At 46.9% G+C, this 13,887-nt stretch overlaps 1 protein-coding gene across 2 annotated transcripts in view; it reads right to left on the bottom strand.

Moving 5' to 3' along the window:
• The window catches only part of LOC147100460 (suppressor of tumorigenicity 14 protein homolog), a 124,688-nt gene that overhangs the window by 25,916 nt on the left and 84,885 nt on the right, over positions 1–13,887 (bottom strand). For both annotated transcript variants that reach the window (XM_085968200.1, XM_085968201.1), the window contains one exon: positions 10,690–10,790. In XM_085968200.1, coding sequence (XP_085824326.1) covers positions 10,690–10,790 — 101 coding nt within the window. The remainder of the gene's footprint in view (positions 1–10,689; positions 10,791–13,887) is intronic.

Genomic DNA, 13,887 nt, shown 5'->3' with positions numbered 1-13,887 from the left:
AGAGCCAGATGAAGTAGGTGGGGTTTTAAATGAATTTTTTGCCTCAGTGTTCACTATGGAGAAAGACGGTGTAGACATAGAAGTCGGGCAAGGGGACTGTGACATACTTGAACATATTAGCATCGAGAGGGAGGAGGTACTAGCGGTTTTAGCAGGCCAAAAAGTGGATAAATCCCCAGGCCCGGACGAGATGTATCCCAGGCTGTTGTGTGAGGCAAAGGAGGAGATTGCAGGGGCTCTGACACAAATTTTCAGAACCTCTCTGGCCACAGGGGATGTACCAGAGGACTGGAGAACAGCTAATGTAGTACCATTATTCAAGAAGGGTAGCAGGGATAAACCAGGGAATTACAGGCCAGTGAGTCTAACATCTGTGGTAGGGAAATTATTGGAAAAAATTCTGAGGGACAAAATTAGTCTCCACTTGGAGAGGCAAGGATTAATCGGGGATAGTCAGCATGGCTTTGTCAAGGGTAAATCATGTCTGACCAATCTGATTGAATTTTTCGAGGGGGTGACTAGGTGTGTGGATGAGGGAAATGCTGTGGATGTGGTTTACATGGACTTCAGTAAAGCTTTTGACAAGGTCCCGCATAGGAGACTGGTCAAGAAGGTAAGAGCCCATGGGATCCAGGGGGCCTTGGCGCGTTGGATCCTAAACTGGCTGAGTGGCAGGAGGCAGAGGGTGATGGTCGAAGGTTGCTTTTGTGACTGGAAGCCTGTGTCCAGTGGGGTACCTCAGGGATCGGTGCTGGGTCCCTTGCTGTTTGTGATCTACATTAATGATTTGGATGAGAATGTAAAGGGTATGATCAGTAAGTTCGCGGATGACACGAAAATTGGTGGGGTGGTAAATTGCGAGGAGGAAAGCCTCAGGCTACAGGACAATATTAACGGGTTGGTCAGATGGGCGGAAAAGTGGCAAATGGAATTTAACCCGGAAAAGTGCGAGGTGATGCATTTTGGACGGACAAATAAGGCAAGGGAATACACAATGAGTGGTAGGACCCTAGGAAGTACAGAGGGTCAGAGGGACCTTGGTGTACATGTACATAGATCCCTGAAGGCAGCGGAACAGGTAGATAAGGTGGTTAAAAAGGCTTATGGGATACTTGCCTTCATTAGCCGAGGCATAGAATATAAGAGCAGGGAGGTTATGATGGAGCTGTACAAAACGCTGGTGAGGCCACAGCTGGAGTACTGTGTGCAGTTCTGGTCGCCTCACTATAGGAAGGATGTGATTGCTTTGGAGAGGGTGCAGAGAAGATTCACCAGGGTGTTACCTGGGATGGAGCGCCTCAGCTATGAAGAGAGACTGGACAGGCTGGGGTTGTTTTCCTTGGAGCAAAGGAGGCTGAGGGGGGACCTGATTGAGGTGTACAAAATGATGAGGGGCATAGATAGGGTAGATAAAGAGGAACTTTTCCCCTTAGTAGGGGGGTCAATAACAAGGGGGCACAGATTCAGGGTAAGGGGCAGGAGATTTAGGGGGGATTTGAGGAGGAACTTTTTCACCCAGAGGGTGGTTGGAAGCTGGAACTCACTGCCTGAAAGGGTGGTAGAGGCAGGAACCCTCACAACATTCAAGAAGCATTTGGATGAGCACTTGAAATGCCATTGCATACAAGGCTATGGACCAAATGCTGGAAAATGGGATTAGACTGGACAGGGAGGGATGGGCGGCGCAGACACGATGGGCCGAAGGGCCTCTTTCTGTGCTGTAAAACTCTATGACTCTAAATACACAAATCAATAAAAGTAGCGACGCAGGTTAACAAGGCCATAAAAAAAGCAAACCAGGCACTAGGGTTTATTTCTAGAGGGATAGAATTGAAAAGTAGTGAAGTTATGCTAAACTTGTATCGAACCTTGGTTAAACCACACTTAGCGTACTGGGTACAATTCCGGTCACCATATTATAAAAAGGATATCGAGGCACTGAAGAGGATGCAGAGAAGATTTACAAGGATAATACCAGAAATGCAAGGGTATACCCATCAGGAAAGGATGAACAGGCTGCGTTTCTTTTCTCCTGGAAAAAGGCTGAGGGGTGACCTTAGAGATTTTTTAAATTATGAAAGGTTTTGATAAGTGGAAACACTCTCTCTGTATCCACTCTGTGGGGAAGAGCATAACTAGAGGCCATCAATATAAGATAGTCACCAAGAAATCCAATAGGGAATTCAGAAGAAACTTCTTTACCCAGAGAGTGGTGAGAATGTGAAACGCGCTGCCACAGGGAGTGGTTGCATAGAAACATAGAAGATAGGAGCAGGAGTAGGTCATTCAGGCCCCCGAGCCTTATCCGCCATTTAATGAGATCATGGCTGATCATCCATATTCAATACCCCGTCCCTGCCTTCTCCCCATATCCCTTGATCCTTTAGCCTTAAGATATCTAACTCCATCTTGAACATATTTAATGAATTGGCCTCTACTGCCTTCTGTGGTAGAGAATTCCACAGGTTCACCACTCTCTGGGTGAAGAAATTCCTCCTCATCTCTGTCCTAAATGGCTTACCCCTTATCTTTAGACTGTGACTCCTGGTTCCGGACTCCCCCGCCATCATGAACATCCTTCCTGCATCTAGTCTGTCTAGTCCTGTTAGAATTTTATAAGTTTCAATAAGATCCCCTCTCATTCTTCTAAACTCCAGCGAATATAGAGTCATAGAGTTTTACAGCACAGAAAGAGGCCCTTCGGCCCATCGTGTCTGCGCCGCCCATCCATCCCTGTCCAGTCTAATCCCATTTTCCAGCATTTGGTCCATAGCCTTGTATGCAATGGCATTTCAAGTGCTCATCCAAATGCTTCTTGAATGTTGTGAGGGTTCCTGCCTCCACCACCCTTTCAGGCATTGAGTTCCACATTCCAACCACCCTCTGGGTGAAAAAGTTCCTCCTCAAATCCCCTCTAAATCTCCTGCCCCTTACCCTGAATCTATGCCCCCTTGTTATTGACCCCCCCACTAAGGGGAAAAGTTCCTCTTTATCTACCCTATCTATGCCCCTCATTATTTTGTACACCTCAATCAGGTCCCCCCTCAGCCTTCTCTGCTCCAAGGAAAACAACTCCAGCCTGTTTAGTCTTTCTTCATAGCTGAGGCGCTCCATCCCAGGTAACATCCTGGTGAATCTTCTCTGCACCCTCTCCAAAGCAATCACATCCTTCCTATAGTGAGGCGACCAGAACTGCACACAGTACTCCAGCTGTGGCCTCACCAGCGTTTTGTACAGCTCCATCATAACCTCCCTGCTCTTATATTCTATGCCTCGGCTAATGAAGGCAAGTATCCCATATGCCTTTTTAACCACCTTATCTACCTGCTCCGCTGCCTTCAGGGATCTATGTACATGTACACCAAGGTCCCTCTGACCCTCTGTACTTCCTAGGGTCCTACCACTCATTGTGTATTCCCTTGCCTTATTTGTCCGTCCAAAATGCATCACCTCGCACTTTTCAGGGTTAAATTCCATTTGCCACTTTTCCGCCCATCTGACCAACCCGTTTATATCGTCCTGTAGCCGGAGGCTTTCCTCCTCGCAATTTACCACCCCACCAATTTTCGTGTCATCTGCGAACTTACTGATCATACCTTTTACATTTTCATCCAAATCATTTATGTAGATCACAAACAATAAGGGACCCAGCACCGATCCCTGAGGTACCCCACTGGACACAGGCTTCCAGTCACAAAAGCAACCTTGACCTAATCTCTCCTCATACGTCATTCCTGCCATCCCAGGTATCAGTCTGGTGAATCTTCGCTGCACTCCCTCCATGGCAAGAACACCCTTCCTCAGAAAAGGCGACCAAAACTGCACACAATACTCAAGGTGTGGTCTCACCAAGGCCCTGTACAACTGCAGCAAGACATCCTTGCTCCTGTACTCGAATCCTCTCGCTATGAAGGCCAACATACCATTTGACTACTTAACCGCCTACTTCACCTGCATGCTTACCTTCAGCGACTGGTGCACAAGGACACCCAGGTCTCGTTGCACTTCCCCTTCTCCCAATCTATTGCCATTCAGATAATAATCTGCCTTCCTGTTATCCACATGATACTGCATCTGCCATGCATCTGCCCAATCACCCAACCTGTCCAAGTCATACTGGAGTTTCTCGGCATCCTCCTCACAGCACACACGCCCACCCAGCTTTGTGTCGTCTGCAAACTTGGAGATATTACATCTAGTTCCCTCGTCTAGATCATTAATATATATAGTGAATAGCTGGGGTCCTAGGACCAATCCCTGCAGTACCCCACTAGTCACTGCCTGCCACTCGGAGAAAGACCCGTTCATTCCAACTCTTTGCTTCCTGTCTGCCAACCAGTTCTCTATCCAAGTCAGTACCTTGCCCCCAATCCCATGTGCTTTAACTTTACACGCTAATCTCTTATGTGGGACCTTATCGAAAGCCTTCGGAAAGTCCAAATACACCACATCCACTGATTCTCCCTTATCTATTCTACCAGTTACATCCTCAAAAAATTTCAGTAGACTATTCAAGCAAGATTTACCTTTTGTAGATCCATGTTGACTTTGTCCGATCCTGTCACTGTTTTCCAAGTGCTCTGCTATTACATCTTTTATAATGGACTCGAGCATTTTCCCCACTACCGATGTCAAGCTTACCGGTCTATAATTCCCCGTTTTCTCTCTATCACCTTTTTTAAAAAGCGGGGTTACATTAGCTACCCTCCAATCCATGGGAACTGTGCCAGAGTCTATAGAATTTTGGAAGATGACCAGCAATGCATCTACTATTTCTAGGGCCACTTCCTTAAGTACCCTAGGATGTAGATTATCAGGCCCTGGGGATTTATCGGCCTTCAATCCCATCAATTTCCCCAACACCATTTCCCTACAAATACTGATTTCATTCAGTTCCTCCCTGTCATTAGACCCTATGTTCCCCGACATCTCTGGAAGGTTAGTTGTATCCTTCTTTGTGAAGACAGAACCAAAGTGTGTATTTAATTGGTCTGCCATTTCTTTGTTCCCCATTATAAATTCCCCTGATTCTGACTGCAAGGGACCTACGCTTGACTTCACCAATCGTTTTCTCTTCACATATCTATAGAAGCTTTTACAATCAGTTTTTATGTTCCCTGCAAGCTTACTCTCATACTCTATTTTCCCCCTCTTAATTAATCCCTTTGTCCTCCTTTGCTGAATCCTAAACTGCTCCCAATCCTCAGGTTTACTGCTTTTTCTGGCCAATTTATATGTCCTCTCCTTGGATCTTATGCTATCCCTAATTTCCCTCGTTAGCCATGGTTGCGCCACCTTTTTTGTTTTATTTTTATGCCAGACAGGGATGAACAAATTCTGTAGTTCCTCCATGCGATCTTTAAATGTTTGCCATTGCCTATCCACCGTCAACCCTTTAAGTAACGTTCCCCAATCCATCCTACCCAACTCGCGCCTCATACCATCGTAGTTTCCTTTATTTAAATTCAAGACCCTAGTCTCTGAGTCAACTACTTCACTCTCCATCTTGATGAAGAATTCTATCATATTATGATCGCTCCTCCCCAAGGGGCCTCGCACAAGATTGCTAATCAATCCTTTCTCATTATATAATACCCAGTCTAAGATGGCCTGATCTCGAATTGGTTCCTCGACATATTGGTCCAGGAAACCATCCCGTATACACTCTAGGAATTCCTCCTCCACAGTATTGTTACTAATTTGGTTAGCCCAATCTATATGTAGATTAAAGTCACCCATGATAACTGCTGTGCCCTTATTGCACGCGTCTCTAATTTCCTGTTTAATGCCATCCCCAACCTCAGCATTACTGTTTGGGGGTCTGTATCCAACTCCCACTAACGTTTTCCGCCCCATGGTATTTCTCAGCTCTACCCATACAGATTCCACATCATCAGAGCCAATATCCTTCCTTACTATTGTGTTAATCTCCTCTTTCACCAGCAATGCTACCCCACCTCCTTTTCGCCTGTCCTTCCTGAATATTGAATACCCCTGGATGTTGAATTCCCAGCCTTGGTCACCCTGGAGCCATGTCTTCGTCATCCCAATTATATCATATCCATTTACATCTATTTGCGCAGCTAGTTCATCCACCTTATTACAAATGCTCCTCGCATTCACAGAATCACAGAAACCCCACAGCGCAGATAGAGGCCATCTCGGCCCATCGAGCCTGCACCGACACATATCCCACCCGATCCCCATAACCCCTACACCAACACATATCCCACCCTATCCCCGCAACCCCACGTATTTAATCCCCCTAACACTAAGGGTCAATTTATCATAGCCAATCAACCTAACCCGCACATCTTTAGACTGTGGGAGGAAACCGGAGCACCCGGAGGAAACCCACGCAAACACGGGGAGAATGTGCAAACTCCACACAGACAGTCACCCGAGGCCGAATTCGAACCCGGGTCCCTGGCGCTGTGAGGCAACAGTGCTAACCACTATGCCACCGTGCATTAAGACACAAAGCCTTGAAGCAAAAAGTATAGATGCAGTTAAGGGGAGGCTAGACAAGCATATGAGGGAGAAGGGAATAGAGGGTTATGCTGACAGAGTTAGATGAGGAAAGATGGGAGGAGGCTCGAGTGGAGCATAAACACTGGCATGGGCTGGTTGGGCCGAATGGCCTGTTTCTGTGCCCTATATCCTCTGTAAAAATTTGACACTGAGTCACATAAGGATATTAAGACATGTGACCAAAAGCTTGGTTAAAGAGGTGGGTTTTATGGGGCGATAGAGATGCAGAGGGGTTTAGGGTGGGAATGCCAGAGTTTAGGGTCCAGGCAGCTGAAGGCTTGGCTGCCAATAGTGGAGTGGTTAAAATCAGGGATGCGCAAGAGGCCAGAATTGGAGGAATGCAGAGATTTCAGAGGGTTGTAGGGCTGGAGGAGGTTACAGAGATAGGGAGGGGCGAGGCCGTGGGAGAGATTTAAAAACAAGGATGAGAATTTTTAAATTGAGGCGTTGGCGGACCGGGAGCCAATCCAAGTCATCGAACACTGGGGTGATGGGTCAACGCGACTTGGTGAGAATTAGGACACGGGCAACAGAGTTTTGGATGAGCTGAAGTTTATGGAGGGTTGAAGACAGGTGGCCGGCCAAGACAGCATTGGAATAGTCGAGTCCAGAGGTAGTAAAAGCATGGCGGAGGGTTTCAGCAGCAGATGGACTGAGGCAGGGGCGAAGACGGGTGGTATTATGGAGTTGGAAAAGGATATAGGGTCAGAAGCTGAATTCAGGGTCAAATAGGATGCCTAGGTAGCGAACAGTCTTGTTCAGCCTCAGACAGTGGCCAGGGAGGGGGATGGAATCGGTGAGAGGTTAACAGCTTGGCATAGGTAAAGGGTATCATGGGATAGTTAGCGTAGAGGACTGCAGCAGAGGAAGTGTAGAAACTGTGGTTCAGTCAGAAGTTCAGAATATCTGGTGTGAAATAAAGAAAAATAATTTTAATATAGGTCAGTACAATATCTGTACATTCTGAAAATACTGTGTGATGCACGGTTTAGATTAGGTCGTTAAGATTCTGCAGGGTAAAAGGTTGTGTTGTCACTTTAAAGCAATTTAAGAGCATTAAAGGATTTATGTCAGGAATTCTGGCTAGCTTGGAGACAACATGTTTGGTTTCAGTTGTCATCATGGCAAAAGTGTGATTTATAACTGAAAAATTGTCTTCTTTTACTGATAAAAAATAAAATGCCAACATACTCCACGGGAATGGAGAGTATTCGGTGCGATATTGTCGTCTACTGAGGTGGTAGCATATAACACAAGGATCACATGACAATAATCTCAGAATTGATAGATGGACAATGCCAAATAGCTTGCTGTGAACCTAAGTGTATAATTAGGCTATTTTTCAGTATTTCTCACTGAGAACTCGCCTGGTTTGGCTTGCAGTTCGCAGACCCAGATGGATATTCTACTTGTTCGTATAGACGTATACTTTAAGTAAGGACCGTATAGGGCAACTTAAGGATACTGTAGGGCAGATTCAAACATTCTCAAGTTATGGCAGAGCTGCTAAATGACTATTTCACATCAGTCTATAATCCTGTAGATGATGCTTATGTTCTGCTTAAGGGGTGCTCTGTATTGAATAGCATTATTAACATTAAAATAGATCGCAATGTCACCTCGGATAGATTAGGAAAGCTGAAGATTGATAGGGCTCCAGGTCCGGATAATTTCAATCCAAGGTGATTAAGCAGATGTGAGCCCCTTGCCTGTACCTTCAATAGTGCAATAGAGTCAGGGATTGTTCCCTTAGACTGGGAGCGAGCTCATGTAGTTCCGACTTTCAAAAAAGGGGGCAAATCAGAGCCAGGGAACTACAGGCCGATCAGCCTGACATCCATTGTTGGGAAGATGCTAGAAGGGATTGTAAGAGATGCCCTTTATGATCACTGGGAAAGGGAAGGGTTTATTAGAAATTCACAACACAGCTTGTGAAAATATAGGTCATGCCTAACAAATGTGACAGAGATTTTGTGAGGCAGTCACTAGGGTGGTGGATGAGGGAAATCCAGTAGACATCATCTACCTGGACTTTCAGAAAGCCTTTGATAAGCTTCCTCACACTAGGTTACTTCACAGGATAGAATCTTGTGGTTTCAGTGAAAAGTTGAAACGCTGGATTAGGAATTGGCTCCAATTCCTGCAGGCAAAATGTTGTAGTTAACGGGTGTGGTTCAGCTTGGAGACATGTTACTAGTGGTGTCCCCCAGGGATTGGTCTTAGGCCCGCTACTCTTCGCGGTCTTTATTAATGAGCTGGACAGCGGTTTTGGGTATTGGAGAGCACGGTCAGTAATTTGCAGGTTACACCAGAATCTGTGCAAGGGTTAAGACGGTAGAGGAGTGCATCAAATCCAAAAGGATTTAGATGTACTTGGGGAGTGGGCCAAACAATGGCAAATGGCATTTAATTTAGATAAATGCAGAATCACAGAGGGGCCATTCGGCCCGCCGCGTCTTTGAAAGAGTGTCATGTATGTTAGTTGGGCCAACACACAATACATGCATCATTTGCAAGGAACAATACTGAAAGAGGTCGTGAGAGAAAAAGATCTTGGTGTTATTGTGCACAGATCACTGAATGTTCATGACCAATGTAGAGAAACTGTAGTTAAAGCTAACAAGCCACTGGTTTGTATTAATAGAACCAGTCAGTATAAATCAAAGGACATGGTTCTGTCATTATACAGGTCGCTGGTCAGACCGCACATGGAGCACTGTGCCTAGTTTTGGTTCCCTCACCTGGTGGGTGATATAGTGGCCTTGGAAAAGGTCCAGAGGAGAGCTACAGCAATGATTCCTAGCGTAAAGAACCTCAGCTACTCGGATAGGCTCAAGGATCTTGGTCTATTTACGTTAGAGCAGCGTAGACCTAGAGGTGAACTGATAGACTATAAAATAATTAAAGGGCTGGATAGCATCTCTATTGATAGAGAGCTGGCACGGACTCGATGGGCTGAATGGCCTCCTTGTGCTTTATGACTATTATTCCAGTTTAACAGATTGGGGAGGACCAGGGAACACGAGTTTAAACTGTGCAAGAGTGGGAACAGACTGGACGTTGGGCGGCACTTCTTTTCCCCAGAGAGCAGTGAGCCTCTGGAATGTATTGCGGGCTGGTGTGGTGGGTGCTGACTCTCTGCCTTCAAGAGGGAGCTGGACCGGTTCTTGACTGGCCAAAGATCGCATCATAGAGGAGGTCAGTGTCTTTATAGATAATACTTGGTCCGTGTGATCTCCCGGACTGGTTTCGATCACCTAAGGGGCGAGAGGAATTTTGCAGAGTACCTTTTCCCTTATTGGCCTTGGTTTTTTTTCCTCTCCCAGGACTTTACATGGGTGCGGGGGTCGGCGCGGTGGAGGGAAGAAGTGTTTCGTCATGATGGTCTGGCCATCATGGTGTAGGGCAGGCTTGATGGTCCTTTCCTGCCTGTCAATTTTGTATAATTTGCTTGTACTTTGTTGATATATAATAAAAATCAACAAGTTGATTTTATCACTGGCATCCGAAACTATATAATTTGGATGAATCAACTGGGTTGATCTCACAGCAACCATCAACGTTGCTGAGGACACTGTCCCATTCCTTTCCCAGCCCTCAATCTCTATCTTGGATACCATTCTCACACACCCTCCTGATTCAGTTACCTTTGCTGCCAAACCTTCAAATGTTCCTCACAACTGAAAGCTGAGGCAGTCAGCCTGTGCATTTTCCACAGGGTTGGAGACAGAAATAGCTGGAAATACACCAAGGTCTAGGTCCTTCAGCGTCTGAGCGACTGTGTGGGAAACAGCCTCAGCCAAAGTGTATCTGCTGTCTGTCAGAGGCATGGGGTAGAAGCAGCGACAGAGACCCCCAAATAAGAACGTTAGCTCAGCCTCGCTCTCATTCCAGCGTTGACATCCCACCCCCTGGCCCCAACCCCCAGTTCAGGAACCAGCAACCAGTTCCCTGCCTCCACACTCCCAGCAGCCAGTCCTTCCCCCACAGCCAGCAAGCACTGATCCACCCTCCCTGCTTCCCCCCTCCCACCCCAACCATTTACTCGAGTCTAAATCAACTCACTCAGTAAGCCCCTTCCCAAGTTACTGTTCCCCAGATCCCCACCTGCCTTAGATGGTTGCGAACACAGGACTGTGCCCAGTTTGAAGGACTCACCTCTTGTTATTTATTTCCACGTAGTCCTTGCAGACTCCCTTGCGCGGCGCTTGCACAAGAAACATGCTGAACACCACTTTTACTTGCATGGGCTGAGGCACCTGAGGAGGAATAAGATCCACACTGAGCATGGCTTCGCAGGGGAGAGGGTGCAGATAACCCCAGAAATAGTCAGCATCATCACACAGCCAAGGAGGAGCCGAGAGTGAGCTCCAACTGCAGTCTGCTGGTTATAATGGTCAACAGAATCCAATCTGTAACAGTTAGAAATCCATTGCACCAAACTTCTAATCCAGTGCCGCACGGCCCTGTGTGCCCTTGTTGAACCTTGGTTAGACCACACTGGAGTACTGTGTACAGTGCTGGTCGCCATTTTATAAAAAAGGATACAGAGGCACTGGAAAAGGTGCAAAAAAGATTTGCAAGAATGATACCAGAAATGTGAGGTTATACCCATCAGGAAAGGATGAACAGGCTGGGGCTCTTTTCTCTAGAAGAGAAGGCTGAGGAGTGACCGAATAGAGGGTGAGGGTACAAGGTGAGGGGGACCCACAGGGCTGGGGGGGGGGGGGGGGGGGGGGGTGGTGCACAGAGCAACAGGAAGGCTGCGAGGGCGGGAAGGAAGTGCTAAGTACTTTAAACCAAGAAGCAACAGGAAATATATAAATCAGAGTAATTAATTAGACCCAAGGGGATAAAATTCAAATTAACTAAGTAGAGGATGCCAATATTAAAGGTATCCGAATTGCATTAAATAAAAATCCAGTATGCATAAATAATTGAATAATAAATAGGAATAAAGGGATACTAAACTAAAAACATCGAACACGAGTCGATAGGACTTTTATGTAAAAAGTGGGACAGCTGAGACCTGTTGTCTGCAATTCCTGTGTCACGTGGGAACTCCAAGATGCTTCATGAGTGCAGGAAGTGCCTCCAGCTGCTCAAACTCAAGTTCTGGGCAGGGTATACGGGTGGCTGAGAATTGCCTGGAGCGCACGTTCCAGGAGGTGGTCACCCCGCAGCTACAGAGAGTTGAAGAGGAGTGGCCATCCGGCAGGGCAGTAAGAGGCAGGCAGTGCAGGAGTTCTCCGGGAGTCCGGCACTCTCAAACGGGTTTCCAGTGCTGAATACCGGTGAGGATGACGACACCTCGGAGAGTGCGTATCCATGCATCGTGGGGCAAATGACTGCATTGGGGGGGGGGGGGGGGGGGGGAACACAGCAAAGTGCAGGAATGTACTGGTCATACGGGATTCGAGAGTCAGGGGGATAAGACAGGCGTTTCTGCAACCGCCAATGTGAGTCCTGCATGGTGTGTTGCCTCCCTGGTGCCAGGGTAAAGGACATCACTGAGAGGGTGCAGAACATTTTGAGGGGGAAGGGGAATAGCCAGAAGTTGTGGTCCATGTGGGAACCACTGACATAGGAAGAAAAAGGGTTGAAGTCCTGCTGGCAGAGTTTCAGCAGCTCAGGAGGAAAGGAAAGAGCAGGACCTCAATCTCTGCATTACTCCCAGTGCCAGGTGCTAGCGAGTATAAGAATAGTAGGATAAGACAGGTTAACGTGTGGCTGCAGAAATGGTGCAGGAGGGAGAGCTTCAGATTCCTGGGGCATAGAGTCATAGAAACTTGCAGCACAGGAGGCGGCCATTCGGCCTGTTGTACCTGTGATCTGTTGTATCTGTGATCTGTGATCTGTGATCTGTGACCTGTGCCGGCTCTCTGAAAGAGCAGTCACGTGTAGTCCCACCCCCGGCTCACCACGACATTCTCAAGGCCAATCAGAGATGGGCAATGAATGCTGACCTTGTCAACGACCCCCACACCCCGTGAACGAATAAATAAAAAACCCCGCTTTTTGTCCATAACCCTGTAAATTCCTCAAGTCCCTGTCCAACTCCCTTTTAAAATTATTTATGGAATCAGCTCCCACCACCTTTTCAGGTAGAACGTTCCAGATCCCGACAACTCAGTTAAAAAATTCTCATCTCCCTGCTAGACCTTCTGCCAATGATTTTAAATCTAGAACTTCTGGTTGGTGACCCACTTGCCCGAGACACAGCCTTCCTCTCTCTACTCTATAAAAACCCGATATCATCTCGAAAATCTCTATTAGGTCAACTCTGTTCCAAGGAGAAGAGTCCGAACATTTCCAACCTCCCCTCTTAACTGAAGTCCCTCATCCTGGTAAACCTTCTCTGAACCCTTTTCTAAGGTTTTCCTGAAGTGTGGTGCCCAGAATTGTGCAGAATATTCCAGCTGTGGCCGAACCAGTGATCTATAAAGTTCTAGCATGATCTCCTTGCTTTTATATTCTAATTGGGACCAGTTCTGGCACAGGAGGGACTTTTTCAAGGTGGACAGGTTTCACCTCAACAGAGCTGAGACCAGGATGAAGCATTCGAAAGGAGAAACAAGGTGCACAGAAAACTGGGAGATACAAATAGCACTCGAGTTCAGAAATAGGAAGGATCAGACGGGGAAATGCGAGGTAGACTAAGATGGGTTTGGAGAACATGTGCATAAATGCACGTAGCATGGTAAATAAGGTTGGTGAGCTGCAGGCACAAGTCGTCACATAAGACTATGATATAGTGGCAATAACGGCGACCTGGTTCAAAGAAGGGGAGGATTAGGAACTTAATAGGCAGTGTGCATTTGCAACAAAGTTCTGATTGGTCCCCTTGGATGACAAGACCAGATTTTTGATTGGTCCTCCAAGGGAACCAGACACATCCAGCAGTTTGTCTGCAATGTGTAATTGGATCCTGCCTGCCTAAGTAATCAAGTACTTTGCAATGTGTAATTCGATCCATTCATTCTGATTGCCAGGCTCCAGACAGAGCTCACAGTACTGCTTTCAGAGAACAGACAGGGCTCACCCTCGCGGGTTTGGACCTTCTTTCCACAACAAGTTCCTAACCCCCCCCCCACTGCCGCCGCCCCCCCCACCCCCGACTACCCAAACAGATTTCTGACTTTCCCCTACCATTGGTGAGTTCCTGACCTTCTCCCCACAAGTTCCTGACTTTCTACTCCCCGCCATAGATGGGGCATTGTGAGTGGGTCATGAATTGTTAACAGGTTTATTGGGTATGAAGTGAATAGTGACAGTGTCATGAGTTCCAGATTTCATCCAGTCCAACGATATCACTTGCCACACATGCGCCGAGCTTTCCGAGAAATCAACCAAGTC

The sequence above is a fragment of the Somniosus microcephalus genome, chromosome 26, assembly GCF_052327205.1.
Source record: "Somniosus microcephalus isolate GS21.2 chromosome 26, FLI_Smic_1.0, whole genome shotgun sequence".
Lineage (NCBI taxonomy): Eukaryota > Metazoa > Chordata > Chondrichthyes > Squaliformes > Somniosidae > Somniosus > Somniosus microcephalus.
This window is presented reverse-complemented; position numbering and strand designations above follow the sequence as displayed.